General features: G+C 41.6%; 1 protein-coding gene across 1 annotated transcript; it reads right to left on the reverse strand.

Moving 5' to 3' along the window:
- Positions 1-10,462: 10,462 nt before the first annotated feature.
- LOC135703631 (uncharacterized) lies at positions 10,463-11,488 on the reverse strand. Its single transcript, XM_065224909.1, has 2 exons — positions 11,249-11,488; positions 10,463-10,813 (listed from the first exon to the last, which is right to left on the reverse strand). Exons 1-2 carry the CDS (start codon positions 11,486-11,488, stop codon positions 10,463-10,465), a joined length of 591 nt encoding a protein of 196 aa, XP_065080981.1.
- Positions 11,489-23,135: the final 11,647 nt, after the last annotated feature.

The raw sequence follows: 23,135 nt of genomic DNA on the forward strand, positions 1-23,135 counted from the left end.
TTCTCTGGAACGGCTTCATCTGAAACAGATTTCGTGATGAAATAATAATCTGCATAAGATTCTCTGGAGCTTCTCCCGTTGGCAGCAAAAAATCTTGCAAATTAACAAAATGGCGGCCATATGAAAAAACAGGCGATTTTTAGCCCGCTTTTTTGCAACTTTAAGGTGCTTCAAACAATGTTAAATGTTAATATTTTTGGCTGAAAGTGGGAGAAGCTCCAAAGAACTTAATAAGGAACAAAATGCGCAAAGATTCAAGTCAATATCTCTTATAGTTTCTGAGAAAAATCTTCGCCCGATAAAAAAAATGTGGTTTCGAGAAAAACGCGTTTAAAGTTTTGACTTTAGTTAAAACCATTTGGGGGTTCTTACCATTAGTCAGCTATGCCTGGACACCGAATTCGCTGATCGGAAAACGGCTTGGGGGGATGAAAGTATATAGTCTAAAGTACAAAAAAACGTGAAAAAAAAAAAATTGATTTTTTGAAAAAAAAAGATCGGGAATACCCCCTTAAATATATTTTGCTCGAATGGTACTAACAATAATGCTAAAAATTGTGATGAATAACTAACAGACGAAAAATATAATTTTATTTAATGTTGTTATTTCCTCTGCTTCATCAGCTTCATATTAATTTCGATGACTTGCTTGGGTAACTGGAATATTAAGCTAATAGTAATAGTACATCATGCAATGTATAATTTATATAATATATGTAGTGACATGCAACATATAAAAAAAAAAACAAGTTTTGTTATTTATAATCATTGGCCGTGGTATGTATGATTGAACTCAAATTTACCTATTTAATTAATCCACAATTTAAATAAAGAATCAATTTGCTACATAGTCGAGGATATCTGAGCATACAAGATTTATAAAAAAAGTATCAATGAATAATTCTTGAAAGAGCAAAATTCTGCAAAAGTAAAACAAATTATAAACATTGGCCTAATGTATGATGATATTCAATTTATTCTCTGGGTAGTCCAAATTCTGAAAACCATAGATCATATTATATAATAATAAAATAAAATGTAAATAACAATGATTTGCTATTTGATACACCATCAGTATCTGCAGGACAACTATTTTCTGTAAATGAAAATTATAGTTATAATGATATAATGAGATTTTAAATATGTGAAATAAAAATAATTTACTAGTCATGCAATATATAAAATATAATGAATGTAAAATAAACAAGTATTACAAAATACACATAAGTTCAATTTAAGTTAACCGCAGTACATTTTTTTATTATAATTTTTGATATTTTATTGGAATTGAACAAACTCTTTATTATGCACCATGGAATGGTTTAACGCAATATGGAATGCTTTTTTTTTAAATATTGGTAAGCTTTAATAAAGAATCAATAGCCACAAAAATCAAGGTTATTTGGACAGTTAACAGTTTTCATGCAATTGTAATCATGCATTACAATGTATTTGTATTTTCCTGAACGAAGGCTGATAAAAGTGAATCATTATAATATTAATTTAAAAATGTTCCATCATCGAAGAGCTGAAAATAAACTTAAGGATTTAAATCAATAAATCCAGCCTAAACGGAGGGTTCGCGAACACAATAAGTTTCCACATTACTCATATTCCGAATCTGATTAAATAAGTATTTACAAGTATACCAATAAATATATCAACAAGTAATGTAATTTTGTCTCCTAGAAAGGAAAAATAGAAAGGTTAATTGCACTATAAACGGTGTGCATACATTAGAGAAAATCAAACAATGTTACTGTGCTTATTCCAGTTTGTTTTGCTCCTGTTTTAAATATGTATTATTGAATATATAATAATAATATAATAGATTCGGGATCCATTCAAACTCAAACTCCACGGCGGCGCCCCCCACACAAGAACAAGCCTCTACCACCAACGATCCTCCAAACCTGGAAACAAAAAAGGTCCCATTCCCTCATTAAATTCTATTCTTACACGACGTTAATAAAAAATAATAAGATTCTCTTCAATTGGTCGCGTCGCGTTCACTCCGGCCGCGGCCCAAGACCGGACTTTTCTTTTTCTAGTCACTTTGTGCACCAAAGCAATGCACATAATAAACAAAAGATCAGCGCTGTTCAAGTCAAATTATCGCGCCCGGGACACAAAACAATTTCGTTCGAAAAAACTTTTTTTTTTGCAAACGTACCAATCACACACGTATAAACGTCCGGGAGGCAGAGTGACAGCGCTAATCATAAAAGAAACAGCGTAAGATTAAATTAAAATCACTTACCATAATTCCTCGTAATCCAAATAGTCCAGTAAACGTATCTTACCCTAGATACTCAATTCGCTTCCATTCCATACATTCATTCTCACGTTTTTCACTTTCACATACAGAAAACTCGCAGTCACACAATCACACAGAATGCCTTTTATCTGTATTCCTAAGCTCCAGCCTAGGGCGAGACGGCTAATACATAGGTGTAACAGTCGGAAGAAGTGTTAGTTTGTTTACTTAAATGAACCATGCCCATTTTGTTATGGCATGTTTGCTATACGAAATGCGCCTCGTGTTTATTAGCGAATTTCACATCAAAGATTGATTAATTGAGTAGGAAATCAGTTTGGCGCGGCATTTGTGACCAGCATACACCTTCCGGTAGTATGAAACAGGTCAAAAACTGTTCAAATCCGCAGATAAAATTTTTGTTTTGAATTTCTGTATAGCAAAATAGTGAACTTTTCGTGAACATTAACGGCAAAGAAATCACCAACACTGGGAGACTGTGAGTTCCTGCCCACCTGTTCATTTTCCATCGTGAGCCTAGGGTTCCACTGAGAGTGTTCTCTTTGTCTGCTACACGTATTTTGGTGAGTTCTTTGCCGTTAATGTTCACGAAAAGTTCACTATTTTGCCATACAGAAATTCAAAACAAAAATTTTTTCCTGCGGATTTGGACTGTTTTTGACCTGTTTCGTACGACCGGAAGGTGTATGCTGGTCACAAATGCCGTGCCAAACTGATTTCCTACTTAATTAATCAATCTTTGATGTGAATTTCGCTAATAAACACGAGGAGCATTTCTTATAGCAAACTTGCCATAACAAAATGGGCATGGTTCATTTAAGTAAACAAACTAACACTTTTTCCGACTGTGGCACCTCTCTTACTCGCCTGGCATGTGGTCACTCAGCGAATGAAGGGAAGGCAGGAGAAATAAAATAACACGAATTGCGGTTCGTCGATTTTCCTATGTTTCGAGGGGTCCATCGATTAGCTTGGGACCGAAGATAGTACCAGAACTGAGCCAAAAAGTTGAGCTCGTTTCTTCTGGACCTTCTGGTCTTAGAGTTACCTCTATGGTTTTTGTGCTGAACGAAGCAGCCATTTTCGCCGTTTTGTACCTGAATAAGAGTGTAACAATGTGGAAAAAATCAAAGGATTAGTTGAGCTATAAGTTAAGGAAAACCAATATAAATACTTGCACTCAGTGTTGGAATAATATCAAAAAAACAAAACTCATCAATGCCCAAGATCACGCTTGATTTTCGTAGACAAAAATCAACAAGCAAACATCTACGGTTGATTTTGCAAGCTGTGATATCGCAGCTTGGAATATCAAACTAACAAAACTCAACAGCTGCAAATCTCAACAAACTGTGGTGAGATTGAGTTTCTTGATTTTTGTTGTATACCCGAACGCAACCGAAACTTCCATACCGGCTGGCAGCAGTCACTTCGTGTCTGTGAACAGTAAAAAGAAATAGCAAACTATACTTTCTCTTGCTAAGAAAACGATGTGCAACGGAATCAGTTTTTGCTTCGAGTCAACTCTCAGCCTGATTTTGGTACGATGTGAATAGTCTCGCAATTTCAAAGGAGCTTGTTAAGTCAATATCAAGCGTGATGTTTTGTTGCAATATCATGAGAGCAGAAAAATATAATTTGATAGATGATATGACCAACACTGCTTGCACTAATCATTATGTTGAGTTCCGTGTGATTTCAGGTATCGCACGATGCAGTTCGGTGCATGTCAGAATCTGTCCACTTCCCGGAGATACCCGGTACATCCGAAAGAGGCCATTGTGATCATTGGGTCTGAATATGTCCACCATTAATCTTATAGTAAAATTCTAATGTGATTTGAGGTGTCGCATGATGCGTTTTTGATGTATCAATCTATTGCGAATTCCCCTGTGGAATCTGGAATTCACATTTTTGTTCATATCTTCGGAACCATAATTCCGATCGGGAAAAAATCTGAAACACATCTTCTGGAACTTGTTCCACTCTAATTGGTCTGTGAGTTACACTCATACAAACTTATATGCATCCATGTATCGTATAGGTCAATATGCTTGCTGGATATTGTCGGAAAGCAGGCTGACGAAATGCACGGAGAGTGAACACGGGTTGTCGGAGAGGCAGTTCGGATTCCGGAACGGGAGATCGACGGTGGATGCAATTCGGACAGAGATTTACAGAGCCGAGAAAGCTTCCAAACAGAAGCGGAGAGGAAATCGATACTGCGCCGTGATTACGATTGATGTGAAGAATGAATGCATTCTGCGCCAGCTGAGAGGCCATCGCCAAGGCGCTCCATAGAATGCGTGTTCCAGACTACCTCTGCAGTATTCTAAGTAGTTACTTCCAGAACCGGGTCCTGGTCTACGAGACAGACACGGGGCAGAAATCGCTTAGAATCACGGCGGGAGTTCCACAAGGCTCTATTCTAGGTCCAACGCTGTGGAATGGAATGTACAATGGCGTTCTGACGCTCAAGCTGCCAAAATGAGTTGAGATCGTTGGCTTTGCGGACGATGTCGTCTTGATGGTAACCGGTGAGACGCTGGAAGAAGTGGAAATGCTGGCGGCCGAGGCAATAGATATGATTGGAAACTGGATGCAAGGAGCGAAGTTGCAGATAGCCCACCACAAAACCGAAGTAATGTTGGTCAATAACTGCAAAGCAGTGCAGCGGGCAGAAATCACCGTTTAAGAGCACACCATTGTTTCGAAGCGCGCGCTAAAGTATCTGGGAGTGATGATCGACGACCGGATAAACTTTAACAGCCACATCGAATATGCTTGTGAGAAGGCGGCGAAGATCATCAACGCAATAGCCAGAATCATGCCGAACAATTCTGGTCCAAGCAGCAGCAAGAGGCGTCTTCTGGCCAGTGTGTCCTCATCGATACTAAGGTACGGAGGTCCAGCCTGAATTAAAGCGCTGAAAACGAAGCAGAACCAAAGGAAATTGAGCAGTACGTTCCGGCTCATGGCCATGCGAGTCGTGAATGCGTACAGAACCATTTCGATGGAGGCAGTATGCGTTATCGCCATCCCAATCGGCATCACTTTGGCGGAGGACTACGAGTGCTATATGACGAGAGAAACCAGAGGAGTACGAAAAATTGTGAGAACGGTGTCGATGGCTAAGTGGCAGCAGGAGTGGGATGCAGCAGAGAACGGTAGATGTACACACAGGCTAATACCGATTCTTTCGACCTGGGTGAGCAGGAAGCATGGAGAAGTCAACTTCCACTTGACGCAGTTCTTGTCTGGTCATGGCTGCTTCATGAAGTACTTGCATCGGTTCGGACACACAACTTCACCCTTCTGTCCGGAGTGTGAGAATGTGGAAGAATCACCCGAGCACGTGGTGTTGTGGTTTCCCCTATTTTCCGCACTGGTGTTGTGGTTTTAAATGATGCAACTAGGAATTCAAGATCATCATACAAAGATAATGAACGTCGAAATATCGTAAAGTACATTAGAAATAACATGGGAGACTTTCTTGATCAAGACAAACAGAGAAGAGAGCCCACTGCTATCGGACATGGATTCCGTGAGTGGTAGACCACTATCGAGACGGCTAATACATAGGTGTAACAGTCGGAAGAAGTGTTAGTTTGTTTACTTAAATGAACCATGCCCATTTTGTTATGGCATGTTTGCTATACGAAATGCGCCTCGTGTTTATTAGCGAATTTCACATCAAAGATTGATTAATTGAGTAGGAAATCAGTTTGGCGCGGCATTTGTGACCAGCATACACCTTCCGGTAGTATGAAACAGGTCAAAAACTGTTCAAATCCGCAGATAAAATTTTTGTTTTGAATTTCTGTATAGCAAAATAGTGAACTTTTCGTGAACATTAACGGCAAAGAACTCACCAACACTGGGAGACTGTGAGTTCCTGCCCACCTGTTCATTTTCCATCGTGGACCACTATCACGATGGAAAATGAACAGGTGGGCAGGAACTCACAGTCTCCCAGTGTTGGTGAGTTCTTTGCCGTTAATGTTCACGAAAAGTTCACTATTTTGCTATACAGAAATTCAAAACAAAAATTTTATCTGCGGATTTGAACAGTTTTTGACCTGTTTCATACTACCGGAAGGTGTATGCTGGTCACAAATGCCGCGCCAAACTGATTTCCTACTCAATTAATCAATCTTTGATGTGAAATTCGCTAATAAACACGAGGCGCATTTCGTATAGCAAACATGCCATAACAAAATGGGCATGGTTCATTTAAGTAAACAAACTAACACTTCTTCCGACTGTTACACCTATGTATTAGCCGTCTCGGACCACTATCATCATCATTATCATCGTCATCATTACAAAGGACAGCCGTACAGGCAAAATCTTGATTCACTGTATGTCCAAACATCCCAGAAAATCTTACTATTTTCATACCGTCCGGTGCGACCAAATTTAGTTCCGGTGGAGAGACGAGTACACGCCCGTGCTGCTCGTAAATATGTCAAAACATTTACCCGTGGCCGTATCATCAGAAAAGCAGCCTTCTACCCGATCCAATCAAACCAAAAAAACGTTAAGCCAGCCGGCATTCACGGTGTTTTTGTTCTGGCCATTACAGTAAACCTTTGTTTTTGTTTTCCCATTTTTTTTTCTCCGGTCGTACCACGTGCCGTGTGTGCCTTCAATTTTCATTAAAAACCACAACCGAAGATGACTCGAGGGCGGACATGTGTGAATCCGTTTTCGGAAGAAAAACGATGCGGAAACTTAATTAACCTACAGCCGGGTGCTTTTTTTTTGGATTCTGCCTTGCAGTCGAAATAAAAGCCGCCTTCAACTTCGTCCCAATCGAAGCTAGATGCAACCTGCAACGCAACCTACGCACGCACCTTGACTTGGCAGGCAGCCCACTGACTGCCACCGGCAGCAGCGACTTTCAACAAATTATCCCTGTACAAACTCGGACGTGCATCGGTATGCAATGACAAACGCAGCATGCAGCCAGCAGTCGATTACAGGCTTTTAGCTCGTTCGGAAGTAATTGCACCCGACGACCAACGTCGGAAGTTGAACGACGCAACCGGACCATGTGCATTTCGGAACTCGCTCGTCGTCCTACACCCGGTCTGTTGTTCGCCGCCGCCGCCTCCACCAAGGGCCGCTACCATGCACCGACCGACAGCAGGTATTGGTACCTGTATTATGAATGAGATTTCGTCATCAAGATGTGGCTTTAGCTACATCCTATATGGCAAGCGAAGCGAAATCAGTCGAGGTGGAGGAGAAGGTTGAACAGGTTGAGCGCTGGTTGCTTAAGCATGAATGGCGTGTAGGACAGGACAGGACAGATGATCGAGCTGGTTGGGTTGGTGGAGGCGGACTCGAGACTGTATAGCAACAGGTGGGTTTTGCATTCTTGAAACGGGGTATAATTTCGTGGCTGTATAATTTAAGGGCATATGCTTTTTAAGGGTAATTGATACTTCCGTTGCGTCCTACAAAGTATACTGTTATGAGACGGAGAGGTTTTCATTTCGGAAGCTGATAGTTTATATCATTTAGGACAGCTATATTCAGACATCTTTGAGTCGAGCAACATTGCTGGAGATATGATTTGAATGGCTCTTTGTTAGATAGGGTTGTTCATCTCATGACTCTAATTTGGCTGCCGCGTCCGAATGCAGGTCAACAAAGGATTGGGTAGGCATGCGTTGACGTGACACTCGCTTTGATGTAAGCTGATAAATCCTCTGCTCGAGGAATCATTGAGATGTTGGATAAAACGGTTAGGTTTGTTTTGGTAAACAATAAGCTGAATTGATGTCCTAACGATCTTAAAACGTGAAGGAGAATGGGATTGAGCCCAAGACATATTATTGTGTCGCCAGCACTACATTAAAGTTCGGAAGTCTGACTTCCGACTTCCGAACTTTCTTCCGACCTATGTGTCAATCATGACTTTGACACTTGACATTTGACATTTCTACACAAAAAAAAACTGTTTTCTTTGAAAAATCTGGATTTCGATCATTTCGATTGAGTACATTTAAAGTTTTACCGTGACATAAAGGATTGAAACCGTGAAATATTTATCCTCAGTAGCAATGGCCAATTTGATTATACAAACGGTACGCCATCAACATGCGCTCGGCCTGGCAATAAGGCCTCGAAAAAAAATGCACCAGACGAAAGTGTTCGCCGAAAATTTATTTTAAGTCGGATTTTCTTGAAACTTTCAGGGAATGAACTAATACATATTGATTATGTTTCGGCATAATTACTTTATTCAATTTCCTTTCCATCGCTGAAAGCCCGCACCTTTCCCTTAAGACCCCTCATTACATTTTGTGCAATGGTGGAGCCGACCTTTTTGGTCACTTTCATCCATTCTTTCTTCAATTCCAGCTCGTTCTTATACACCTTGGACGATTTTCGAACTTTAGCCTTCATTCTGGCCCAAAATCTTTCCACCGGACGAATCTCTGGTGAATTTGAGGGGTTGGTGGTTTTTGGTACAAAAACAACGTTATTGTCTCTGTACCACTACAACGTCGATCGCGCGTAATGGCATGATGCCAGGTCCGGCCAAAATAATTTCTCGCCTCCGTGGGACCGCAGGAAGGGCAACAGACGCTTCTGGAGGCACTCAGTGCGGTAAATTTCGCTGTTGATGGTACTCATTGTAATGTACGGTTTATTTACTCAGTTTACCGCATTGGCATATGGCCTGGCAGAGCAAGTATTTTTTGGCGAATTTGTCCACTTTCTGCTTCCTTATGTTTTCCGGAACATCAAACCGTGATTCCAAGAACGGAACTCGCCCGTATCTACGGGAAATCGTTAGCCACCATCGGCCATTGGATCACCAAATACGAACAAAACGGTTTTTATCAGCGGAAACAAAGAACGCAGGCGTATAAGAAGCTCAGCGTAGAAATGAGGGAATGGCTCGTTGAACTCTATCATCGAGAACCTGTGTTGTTCCATGAGGAGGCGAAACAGAGATTTCACCAAAAGTTTTTCATAACGATTAGCGTGTCATCGATATGCATCATCTTGCATGCAGCAGGACTAACGTGGAAGTGTATCGAGCGGAGAGCCATGCAAATCAGGGAACTTGAAATTACACGATTCGTCCGCGACTTGCTATCCGTGCCTTTGGATCTTAGCAATTTTGCTTTTTTGGACGAAGTCAGTTTCGATAACCGTTATATGCTGCGGATGAAGGGCTATGGCATGAATGGTCAAAAAATTCTATATCGCGGTGAGATTCGCAGAAAGCCACGAGTTTCATTTTTGTGTTTCCTCGGCGTAGGTGGAGTGCTAGAAAGCTTCTGTACTGAGGGAACTTTTAACAGAAGAATTTTTTCGAATGCTGCCGGAAGTTCGCCTTGAAAAACAGGGAGGTGGAACAGTATTCAGGTTTACATTCCGTTTGGATTCTTGACGGAGCAAGAATCCATTGTGGTGTGAATCTGATACGCTACCTATGTACGTTCGATTGGCATAGTTCCGATATTTTTGCCTCCGTATTGTCCATTTTTCAACTCGGTTTTTGAAAAGACAGCACCGTGAGGGTTCTCCAATATTGCCCGATATCTGTGATGCTGTTACTCGATTCAGAGTGTATCCAAGACTTGGATTCCAAGTGCCAAGATTTTTGAGCACTGTAATTACCTACCCGGTGGTCCATTTATGCCAGAAAAAGGCATCCAGCAGGACATAAGTAGTTTGGATTTTAATATTACAACAAGATGAAGGAGCAACTTTTTCGATTTATTATTCACATAAATAAAGAAAATCAGCAATCAAAAACAAATAACATTTCATTTCAGAATATCGAATCGAAAGAAATAAGAAGTATGTGACACTTGGTCTACGAAAAGGTTATTTCCATCACTTATGATCCACGTCTTCACAATCTGCTACGCTGTCTGCAAGGCTCTGACTGAGTTCCGTTTCCTCCGGACTAACAGCTAATTCCATGGAGTTGAATAGCTCGATCCCAACTCATCCTCTATTCTACAACTCCTGTATTTTGGCCAAAGCTCCATCCAGCAATTTTTTAGCGTCCATTAGAACTTGCTCTCATCCATCCACTGTTATTGTTTTGTGTAATAATCATTCCATTATGTACGGATTCCAATCGGCTCTGCTCGGAAGATGCAACCCATCGAAGGTAATTCGATAATTGCATCGGAGGGGTGGTAGAATTTTTCATTTCGTCTTGTTGTATGCTGGCGAGGAATGAATTACGTTAGCCCATAAGAGCCACGAGCTGTAATGTCCTTCCAGGTGATTATGTTTATCACGCAGTCCATCTGCCAAAGCAGAATCGTCTCGGACAGAATGTGCTCCAGCTCGATCTGGATTTTGAGGTGAAAGCAACTTCCGCAGAACGGCCTGATGTTGGGCACTGGTTTCAACATTAGTTGACCACACGTACACATAAACTCGCACAGTTTTTCCCTTCCATCCTCTCAAAATCCTGGTTGAAACGGATTCAATTGCGTACATCTTCTTCTTGGTGGTGTCCTGCAATGTTACGAATTCATCGACGTCATTAACTGTGGGCAGGCATGGAAAATCATTTACATTCATTTCATGCAATCATTTACATTCATTTGCCTCTAACTTTTTTCATCAACAGCATTCCGCAAAATGATGTATAGAGCTTTAGTAGGTTTTGTTATTAGCTACAACTTTTGCCCATAACTCAAATGTGTATCTTTTGTGCATCACGAATTAGAGCGGGCAGAACTTGTTACTGTTTTTCAGTGCATGTAAAATACATTCACTGAAAAACAGTAGCGGCTTCTGTTCACTCTGGTTCGTCATACATAAGAGATACGGATTTAAGTTGTTGACAAAAGTTGTAGTTAATAACAAAACCTACAAAAGCTCCATACATCATTTTGCGGAATTCTGTTGATGAAAAAAGTTAGGGGCAAATGAATGTAAATGAATGCACGAAATGAATGCAAATGATTTTCCATGCCTGACTGTGGGCTGTACGTTTTCAGACCATCGGGGAGTGTCTTGGTCAAACACCACCTGCCGTTCTATTTTAGCCAACGCAATGTTCCACATACAATCCACAATCTCGGCTTTACTGTCTCCATAGACGGTCATCCTGGTCCATTCTTTCGGGTGCGACTGGTTTCTGTAGAAGCGTTGAAAGAAGATTCCGGTGAACGAAAAAAACGTATTCGTTCTTTTCTCATGACGGACCAACTTCCTCATCGTCAATATATTCGGCTCCTGCCGTGTCCGGAACTTCGAAGTCATCGAGATTTCTACAATGAAATTATTTTCTAGCTTTAAATATTAAATTAAAAAATATAGATAATACATTACCCAATAGATTCATCCACAGAGCTGACAATATTGCAGTGCTGCGAAAACATTTTATTTTTCTAAAAAATCGTGTCGGAAGTGAGCCAGGTTGCCAGTTTACAGGCGACGTACATATAATTTTTATTGAAACGCACAATAACAAATAAAGCGAATAACGAATCTTGAATGTGAAGGGACCTAAGATTAAACTCATGATGTTCTGCTTAGTAAGCAAAAACGGTCGCTCTAAGGCCACCGAGCCCCTCATATCGCATTATACCTCCCCCATGATCGATTTGTTGTGGAAACCATCCTAACCCGGCACCGACGACGACAACAAGTTTCGTATAAAATGACCTGGGCTTGATCCCACGTTTTTCAGCTCAGTAAGCAAAAACGGTTGGCTAATGCAGCCGAGTCCCTCATATCACAACACACCCACTTGTGATCAAGTTGATGCTATAACCATTCAAACCCGGTAAGCTATTTAGCTGATGAACACAAAAGTGTAACCAAATAAATTTAATTTATTTTAGAAGCTTCCACCGATTACGTTTTGCGAGAAGTTTATAAGTCATTAGACCAAATGCATTGATTATTTTAAACTCAATCTACACAATGACTTATTTTCCATACATTTTTGTATGACATCTGTATACTTATTTCCGAAGGACAAAATCACATTTTGAAAAAATTTTCCTACACACATGATCAAATTGATTCTTCCTGAAGCTCATCTTGCTGCTTGATAGATTGTCTTCTAAATACAAGTGGTTTTAAATTTCTTACGATCCCGGAAATTAGCAGGGACATGCTTTTTCAACTGTCTTTATAACAATTTTCACCAGTGTATTTCAAATGTGTTAACATAGCAGTAACTTATTCAATAAAATTGAGGAAGTAAGTAGTTAGAGATTTGTTAATATGTGAACTGTGTTCCATTTCTTGGTTATCGGTTGGTTGATTGTCTACAGTAAGAACAACTTACTCCTTTTGACCTAACGCTAACATATACCGATTCGGAAGCAAAAACATGATAGGCTGCTGGTAACTGGTATCATTTTCAATAATTTCGGTAATATCAAATTCTTCGTCGACGAATACGGGAACCGTAATTGGGTCTTGGAACACTTCTGGATACACAGTATCAGCATTACCGTACGCTGTTTCATGAGACGTGGGCGCATCGACAGCCATATCTCCAGTCTCCACAGGTTGTATATTTCCTGCACTAAATGTTGATTGGACATCCGGTATATCCTTCGATTGTTAGTTGACAACATTACACATTTCCTGCTTGATAGTATTACCGTGATTTGGTTTTTCTGCAGCATACATGGCGTACACTTGGTTGTACATTGTTCTGCTTGAACCTGAAAAGTTATAACACAGTGGTGCTGTCGTGCCTCTGCTCATCATTCTCTGCTTGACTATTGAGCAGGTCAGTCGTTTAATAAAAGCGTTTGCTTGTTCGTGTTCGCTAGTATTTTGGGAAGAAATCTGGTGGTAGTGGGCCTGGATCGATAAAAACGACGCCGACACACAGTCGGCAACCAAAAAGCTGCTGGCAAACTACCGGATGAAATAAAAAAGAGCAGAAAATGCCGCCTTTCTTCGTGAAGAGATTCCGTCGCGGCTTACGGGAACAAATCTTCATCGCCCGAGGACTGAATTGCACCATTAAATACTGCACGGAGGTCTACAAGCTAATGGTTCCGGCGATGAACCACTACAAGGCGGTTCAAATCATGCTGGAAAAGATGAAGGTAGCATACTTCTCCCTCGACATCGAGGCCAACAAACGTTTTGAGGTTGTTGTGCGAGAACTCCCGGACATGGAAATAGATGCCCTGCCAGAAGAGCTGAAGGCCAATGGAATCAAATTGGTACAGGTGCACAAAATGACTCGTCATGATGCCAGTCGAAAGTTCCAAAACCAGCTGTATCTGGTCCACCTGTAGAAGCACTCAACGTACCTGAAGGATCTGCAAAACATTCGGACCCTGTTCCACGTCGTGGTGCAATAGGAGCAGAATAAGCCGGTCCACCTTCTGGTTACTCAGTGCTCGAACTACATACAGGCCGTATGGTCACTCGCTGCAACAAATGTGGCGAACAACAAAAGCATGGAGGAAGCGGACCCCAAATGCGCCAACTACCCAGTCACAGGAAGGTGCCAGACAACAACCGGCTGAACTTTCCACGGCTCCCGATCCCGGTGCTACCACCACTGCTATTCAACAATCGTTTGGCTGCTACTGCTGCAAACACCAACCAGCAAACGACTGCTGCACTACGTCCGGAACCCTCTCCTGCCCCTGAACTTAACTGGCGTCTCGATCAGGAATCGTAACCACAATCCAACGACAACACTAACGCTCCATACTCACCGGAACAGTTGATCCCCCTATTCACCCAGCTGTTCAACTCTCTGGGCAGCTCCAAAACCCGATTCGTCCAGATTCAAACTCTGAGCTTATTCGTCATTCTATATGACCTGTGAAACCATCAGCATCGCAAATTGGAACGCTTCGCAAATTGCTACATCGAGTTCATTGACTTCCTCAACGAACGAAACATTGCGATTGCCGTCATTACCGAAGCGCACCTGAAGTCCGAGATAAATGTCTTCCTTCCTGACTTGCCGCTTGATAGAACCAACTCCAAGAGAGGGTGAGTGGCCGTCGCTATAAGGAGGAACATATGCTGCCAACTACTGCCAAGTTTCCAGCTGAAAGTCATCGAAGCCGTAAGGGTGGAAGTCTCATTGCTGGTGACCTCACCAAACATCTAGCTTGGGACAACGATCTGCAAAAAGCTCGCTACAACAACTTAAGCCCGGACAGTCCCACTATGTTGAGTCGGTCCGATGTTCACGCTACCATCGATATCTTCATCAGCAATATGGGCAACAACATCCCTCAACCTGTCACCCGGTCATCCGGTGGTGGCCGGTAAAGCTTCTCGGCGCAACTACCATCGTGTCGACTGGGGTCAGTTCCAACACTGTGTCGACACCGATGTTCAACCGGAATCGTCCGAAGACGTTAAACAGTGTCAGCGTTCCATCGTAGAGGTGATATCCCGGGCCAAGGATCAACATGAGCCAGTATCAAGTACATGTGAGCAATACTCTGAACCTTGACAGATATACCAAATACCTTATAAGACTCCATAGCACCATCCGAAGCAGTACCAACACTCTGTGTCCATAAGACCAATTGTAATCGCCTTACCAAAATTATCCAAGCCAGGATGGTAGATATCAGAAATAACAACTTTGTAAGTAAGACCCGCTCTCTCCCAGATGGGGCTTGTCCAAATTCGTGAAGCATTGTGTTCTTCGACCTATGGTCGGCAAAAAATATCCTCCATGGCGCGCTCGCCGGACCCCAAACCTCAACATAAAACAATCGGGAACAACTCACCAGTTGGTTTAACTGCTGTTGATTACTGCGCTGTTGTTACCAGCTGCGACGATGATGCGCGTTCGACCGTTGGTTTCTAAACAGCCATCGATTTCCACGTGGGTGGACGAACGGTGATCTCACCAGAAGTGGCATTCGACAACCACAAAACCCCGATAAGCGAAGTGCTTGCGTATCGCTTTCCACCGGACAAGGGGACGGTTGCTGGAATATTTTGCCCCGGAGATGGCGTTGGATGCCGTTGGAAGTCGACTAGTTGAAAAGAACATTTCAAGACCAACAATTGAAAAGGCCTCAACTCCATTTTGTAAACAAACCTTGTAAGGCCATTTTCTCACGAACCGAAGTCCAAGGCAAAACAACAGAATGAATCGGCAGAGGAAATTCTACTCTACCCGATTATGGTTTAAGTTTGCGAATGAAGGTTTCGGTTCGCGAGAAATTGCATTTTGTTTACAAAATGGAGTTGAGGCCATTTCAATTGTTGGTCTTGATTTACCACAATGCACAGATTTTCTTTAACAAGCACATCGACGACATTACCTGGTCTAGATTCGATTCTTCGCCCACTCAAAATCTAGCCTATGACGCACACTAAGTTTAGCATTATAACTAACTATCTAAACAATCAACAAGGAGAAATTATAAGTACAAAGTAACACCACGTTTCATTAACTCACTTTACAAAACTATACAATAACGCGAACTAAACGAAACACTTCCACTGTAATCTGCGGTTCGGACGAAAGTGAAGCGAAGCCGTGACCCTCAGATTAGGGAAGGTGACCTCGGCCGAACTCAACGGAAGTTCGATTTTCCCGCGAACTTCTTTGAACTAGATCGGCAATGCGAGAGATTATTCTGATCGCTGGCCCTTCGTTCAAAGTAGGATATAGCCACAACTCTCTCTTTACCCAACTTTCCAGAAGATTTCACTCGCCATCAAGCTTACATCAGTAAAGAGTTGGAATAGAATTTATATGTGCTTGTTTGTCCATATTCAGAACCACAAGCCCCCAACGACCACACAAAATGCTCTCCAGAGTTGTAATCTTGTAACCAAACTTGGAAGCAGGGGTGCAAGTGATTTTGATTGATTCTCTTAATCAACTTTCTCTTTGAAAAAAATTACTACAAATTTGGTACGCCTATAATTCACAAACGGAAAGAGTTGAGATAAAAGATAATTGATCAATTCAAAGAACTAAATGCTCTTCACATTTATTCCGTCCACTAGCGGTCCTACGTCAAGCTTCCGTTCGTGCCCCTATGCACAGACCCTTCTACTTTTTTTCCGTCGATCTTGTTTTCCGTACTGAGCACCAATGCTACCGACGCCAAGGAGGCAGCTCCCACACCTGGACCCTATCTATCTATCGACCCATCAACTCATGAACCGGGGACCAACGGCTTTACTTCCTTTCCCAAGGAAGGCATGATCAGAGATGTTATGCCTCAGAACATCTCGGCGGCGCCGACAGAGATTAAACCCAGACCTGCTGGGATGAGACGCAATCACGCTTACCACCGGCGCCACTGTTCTGAGATCTTTGACTTACTAAACTTAAGTAAATATTAAACTTCAATATTTAGTGGATTTGATTGTGAAGCTGATTCTTTAAAACTGATGGTCATGTCTGAAAAACTATTACGTTAATTGCCGTTGTTGTTTTACCAAAAATATTATATTTTAAACGCATTTAAGCAACAGCGTTCTTACTATAAACCTCCGTTAATGTAATGGAAAACTCACGGAAATTATAGACAGTGTTCGTTCATAGAACTTGTTCCAGAAAAAATATTATAAATGTATTCCTAAAGCTTGATTGCATTCTTTTAGCGTATATTAATTGTGCAGTAAAACATCCCGATGTAAACCAGAAAATAAATACCACGCATCAGTGCAATAGATAATTTATTGGTTTTTTTATTAGTGTTAGTGCTATGACTATATGCGACCACCCACAACCCCAGCACTGAGCCTGTGGATTTATCAGGGCAGGAATAAATAATATGAATAAAATCTGAATTCCTAAATCCTACCACTATTAATAACCATTTATTTTCTCCGAATAGCCCCGCATTATTCCAACACTTTATTCACTTGTCACGCAACATGCTGGCTAAATCATTTCTCAGTATTTCGTACCTCATCTTGTTAGGGGAATTGGGTGCTACATGACCATCGACCTTTTTTAAAGTACTTTTAAAGCTGCAATTTATATGACAATTTTCCAGCAGTTCTGGATGAAAAATCCATTCAACTTCGTCTGAAAAGTCCATGAAAAATGCTGTTGGTCATATTACCCCACTGGCGCGTTACATCATTTCCCTCTACCTTCTCTCTTCACCATGCATCTAATCTCCCCCATGTATCAACGTGCCACTGTTTCTCAGTCGTAACGACACTTGTCACTCCCTGGTAATTCTATGGTATTCCGCATCCGGACGAAAGCTATGTGCCGTGTTACAACCGGGATCCTCTTCTCGGGACTGAATTATCGTTATCTCGCCAGACGACGCGATGACGACGGATCTGCTGGAGCAACAGACATAAACAATCCGTCTACAGTCTCTCATCTCTCCCGAGATTATCTACAATGTTAAAAGGATTCAATGGAAAAGCAGATTGCTGTTACTTGTGCACCTGATTCCGAGTGGGAACGACCGAAATTTAATTCTTCTCCTTTGGGTGGTTTAGCTAAAAAGTCATTGTCGTTTTTTTTTTATTTGGTCGCGTTTGATACCTGCGGCACTGATGACGAAAGGGACCAATTCTGGGTACTGTTGGACGACAACAGTCATGCACTGTTTTCATATACTTCTTACTGACTTGTCTATCAGTGAGTGTATGTGTGTGTGTGTGCATGGGATGTTTAGATTCGTTGATAATGAGTTTTCGGTGATCCCAATCCAAACAGCACAGCGACGGCACGGTACTACAGTCAGGAATTCTTATTGCCGAATCCTTATTGCCATGCTATCCGAAAATAAGGATCAGTTTCGAGTGACGAGAACATTTTTACTCTCTCGCCACTTTTCTTTCTATTAAGCTGAATCAGATATGTGCTGAGAACTTAAATTCAGCCCGTCATAAGTAATACGAATGTAAAGCGCTTAGCTCCCAATTAAACCAGAATCGAATGGTACAGGCTTGTTGGTCTAACTCAGTACAACAACTTTGACTAGCTTTAAATATTGAACCAAATGAGATAGTCCACCACAGCCCCTATTAGGGAAAATCCCATAAGTTGCGGGTATCCTTATTTGTGGCTCCTTATTCACGCCCACGTTGCGCCGGCAATAAGGATTCCTGACTGTACATATTTGAAAGCTAGTCTCCAAGGAATGTGTTTACGTGAAATTGTTTTAAAGGTGAGACGACTGAAGCAGGAGAACAATGGTTGCGTCTCTTTAGATTTCATGAAAATTGTTTCGATTCTGCTTTCGAAGCCATTACGCTCCGATGGTGCAAATATTGGTTGAGGTCCTTATGGAGGAATCAGGACGAAGCTGAGCGATAATCAACACAAGGGAGAAGTGGGAAAGTGAAAAGAAGCAATAAATTTTATTTTACGCTGCAGCGTGGGACGTGAGAATGTTTGAGTTGGTCTTAAATGGCTGGAAGGAAGATTTCGGGGGTGAAAATCATAAAACTAGAATACGGCTCGGCAACGGACAACAAGTGAGGCATAAATTATGCTAATTTTCATGCTTCAATAAATTACAACCATTGAGGGGGAGGTTCCCTGATTTTAAGTGATTTTGCAACGTGAGAATATTTAAATTTTTAAAGTTTAAGAGTTTTGGGAAACCATGAATTTTATGGCATCCGATTAGAGTAATTTCAACGTTAAATTTTGGTCTAATTTACACCATGATGAATCGAACCAAATAATTACATCACCTAACACGGTTAAGCAAGACCGGTGTCCGGTGCGAGCATTTTGACCTCCAGCTGGGCTCCCATCATTTATGTATGGTAAGAAAAATAAACCGCAGAATTAAATTTAAATCACTGATTTGCAAAAATTCAGACGTTCCTTGCTTCATCACCCCCCGTGGGTGCTCAATTTAATTTAACAACAAAAAGCCAATTGCTACGGCTACTCCTGCGTCACGATCACGCTTTACTATAGAGGTGATAATTTTCGAATACCGAAATCAATACCTGCAGCTTAACTTACCAATTAATCACACCACCGGGGCAGGCAATAACTAGCGTAATTCGCAGCGAAAAGCGATAAATTGAAACGATTTTCGGATGCACTCGGCTCAACCGGGAGATCTTGTGATGCAATGAATATTTTAATGAAGCCCCCAGCGCAATTATCGACATCGTTGCTCAGCGTGATTTACTCAACTGGGTGGTGCGCTTACGGTCGATTACGCTTAAGGTGAATCGTAACAAATCTTACTATAATCACTCGCATAAGCCCGGGATGCTTTAAGTTTATGGTTTCTGGTGCTGTTAAAAATTTTCAGCTGCCACAGTATTGGGATGATGCGTTGAAATGAACAGATTTGCCGCATTGTTTATGGTGATCCGTTTGAATTTATGTATTGCTCTCAGCTGTGTCGGAATGCGGTTGGTACCGGGAACGGAAGTTATTGGCGGATATTATTGACATGGTCGTGACTTTTCGACAAATAAAATCTAACAAGATCGTGGGTTCAGACGGCAAAGTAAATCGTAAGTTGATTGTTTGGTTTGTTTTCGACGGATCGAATCATTCATCAGAAGTAGCAACATAGGACGAGTCTGGTACATTTCATTCTGCACCATTGGAAATCATTTCCGAATACGGTTTTAGCGGTATACCCGCACAACCAGTGGAATCTTGTAAATGCTTATTATTTCGCTATTTGGCCTGGAACTGCTCTCCCGACAGGGTAAGGCTCAAATTGTAATCATTCAAGTTTTTACATGCATTTGTTTTACACTTTGATGGTGTAAACTATGAAAATTAATTACACCAACAGGTAGAGGAAGTGAGCTTTTATTTCCGATAAATCGTTGGCTGAACCCATTGCTTAAAAATGCAACTACGTCCCCTAGTACCTCTCACCCCAGCAAGCCTGGATTCAATCCCAGTCTTTGATCACGCCTTCCTTCGGAAGGGAAGTAAAGTCGTTGGTCCCGGGTTCATGAGTTGATGAGTCGATAGGTAGGGTCCAGGTGTGGGAGCCGCCTCCCTGGCGTCGGTAGCATTGGTGCTCAGTACGGAAAACAAGATCGACGGAAAACAAATCAAGAAAAAAAACTACGCTTCTTTAAAATGTTGGCACTGATATCATAAATCATGAAAACCTAATTCAGCTATAACTATAGTACATCATACGTATCGGCTAGACAAAGTTGTTCTGCATAGTATTACCAATCTGATTTCAAGGTTTGGTCAAACTAGAGCCATTTTTTAATATTTGACAAGCAGATGAATAGGTTCCGTTTCATACCAAATTCGTTCAAATTTGACAGTTATTGGCAACCTCAATACACCCCTAAAGAGCAATGGGTAGCTGGGGGTTGTGATCCACTATACAAACATGAAGAGTGGGTCATGTTTGTATAGTGGATGTATAGTTTTCCTGGATCCACTCAAAACTATGGGTGGCTTCAAAGCATCAGATGAGCGCAAAGAGTGCTGAATTCACTCCAAATTTTGGGTGGCTTCCATAGACGTGTGCAGGTCTCTTCATGAGGGATGGCAAGCCAACCAATAGAGGGGCGTTTCATATTCTAGGTGATATCGGTGAGTTCAGTTATGGGCATCGTAGATTTTGAGCAAGATAGTATTTATCAAAAGATGATCCTGAAATCTTGTAAAAACATCCAGAGGATTTCACAGAGATTTAAGTGCCTAAGGATTTTTTAAATAATTTCTGAGCAACATGATATTATGAGAGAATATTTGACAGATGAGATTAGGATTTTTGGGCAGATAAAGATCTTCAGAATATTAGCTGATGAACCTGAAGACTTTAACAAACAACCAAAGGACTTAACGGAGATCTTTGATCACCTGAAGATCTTTTAAATTTTTTTGTCAAGTCAGGAATCCTTATTGCCGGGCTATCCGCGAATAAGCATACCCACAGGCTGTGGGCCAACGCTTATGGGATTTTCACCAATAGGGGCTGTGGTGGATTTGTTTAAATATATAAAGCTATACCAAAAAAGCCTGTGTAATTAGATTTATGATTAATTGGGAACTACGCCACTAAAGGCGCTTAACTTTTATGTTACTTATGACGGGTGCTATAATATACCGTTTGCTCAAATATTTCGTTTTCGAGTTTTTTTTATTTATTCAAAGGGGGGATGTTTCTCAGAGTCTTAAACTTTGTTAATCATCGGTCGAGTGTCCACTTGCTGCAATAACGGCCTCCACACGCTTCCGGAATGCACGGCCGGTTCTAATGATGTAGTCTGGATCCATTTCTCTCCAGGTCAATGTTTGTCTGAGGCTTGCTGTACTCGGGTGGCGTTTAGAACAGGGCTGAGTAATCCAGCGGATTAAGATCGGGGCTGGATGGCGGCCACATATCCTTCGCCCAGAACGGAAGATGTTCCTGCAACCACTTCTTAATGCGGTTCGAGGTGTGGCACGGAGCCTAATCTTGTTGAAATACTACATTTGGCTTCGGACCGTACTGTTCTTTGATCCACGGAAGAACATACTTAATTAAAATCCCGATGTAGACCTCCGTGTTAACCTTGTCGCCTTCTGGAATGAACACCGGGTTCATTTTTTTGCCATCGGAAGCCACCAATCCAAACACCATAACGCTAGCAGGATGCTTGGTCAGATACACGTTCTTGTGCTCGTCGGCCACGTCTTTTCCCGGTAGAGAACTAATATACCGGTCGGTTCTGGAATTTGATGCGGGATCGACGGTAAACATGCTCTCGTCGGATTTTTTCGCTTAAGGAAGTTCAATACTTTCTTGCATCGTTCGACTCGTAGCTCCCGGATGCGGTTGGAAATCATGTGATTTTTTTTTTCGTGCCCTCGACTGCGCCCCGCAATCTTCCTTTACGATCTTCCGTGCCGTAAAGTCACTGATCCCGTGTTCCTTTGCCATTTTCCTTATTGAACGCACTGAATTCACGCTGCCACTTCGTCATGGTGCAACTGTGAAACTAAGTAAATTATTTTCTTTTATGCACAGCCTACTACGGTATGAACTATAGGTTACGTGCATGCAAAGAAAACCAAGGCATTGTATGCACAGATGAAACGGGAACCTTATTTGTACGATGCTGCAAACATTATCACGCATACGGTATGGAACTTTGATCTAACATAGAATATTTCGTGATCCTGGCCATACAGAAACTTGCTGTCTTGAGCAAAGTTGTTCAGGTGATCAAGTCCATTTGGATAATGGCCATATTAGTTCAGACCTCTCTCACTACGCAGCGCTAGTGTGCACATGAGATTCCTGTATAAGCTGTATCTCAAAATCCTTGCCATAAAGAAGGTTACTGTCTTCAGCAAAGTTGTTCAAGTGATCATGGCCTTTTTGATGGTGGTCATATTATTTAAGAACTCTCTCACAATGCGGCACTAGTGTGCACATTAACTTCATTAATATGTTATGTCTCGAAAGCATGTACATATAAGATGTTGCTGTGCAATATGAGAACAGGAACCGGAAAAGGGCTGACATGTAGAGGCCGGAAATCGATGCCAGACGCCATTTTGGAACCGAAGATGGCGCTCAACGCTTCAAAAAAAACGTTCAAATACCCTACAATATAGGTATTTTCGTAAAGTGGACAACGTGTAGAGGTCAAAAATCGATGCCAGACGCCATTTCTATAGTATTTCGATTTGGATTCTTTAGAATCTTACTTGGAGTTATTTAGATTTTCTGTCTTTTGATTTTCTACAGCATCGCACTTGGCTATCCCTCTTAGAATTCCCTATAATTTTTCTTTGGTTCTTGAGCTTGAGCTTGAGCTTGAGCTTGATTGACCGCCCACGGTTGCTACTCTGTTACTGCCAGATCAGCTGTAATTACACAGAGAACCAATAGACGATGCTTGGGACTAGCAATCATCCTCAATGTGGAAAAACTGGTGATCTTAAATTAGGCAATACCAGCGCCGGCCGCGCCCG

The sequence above is a fragment of the Ochlerotatus camptorhynchus genome, unplaced genomic scaffold, assembly GCF_037179485.1.
Source record: "Ochlerotatus camptorhynchus isolate MF236.1 unplaced genomic scaffold, CSIRO-AGI_Acam_v1.1 ptg000217l, whole genome shotgun sequence".
Lineage (NCBI taxonomy): Eukaryota > Metazoa > Arthropoda > Insecta > Diptera > Culicidae > Ochlerotatus > Ochlerotatus camptorhynchus.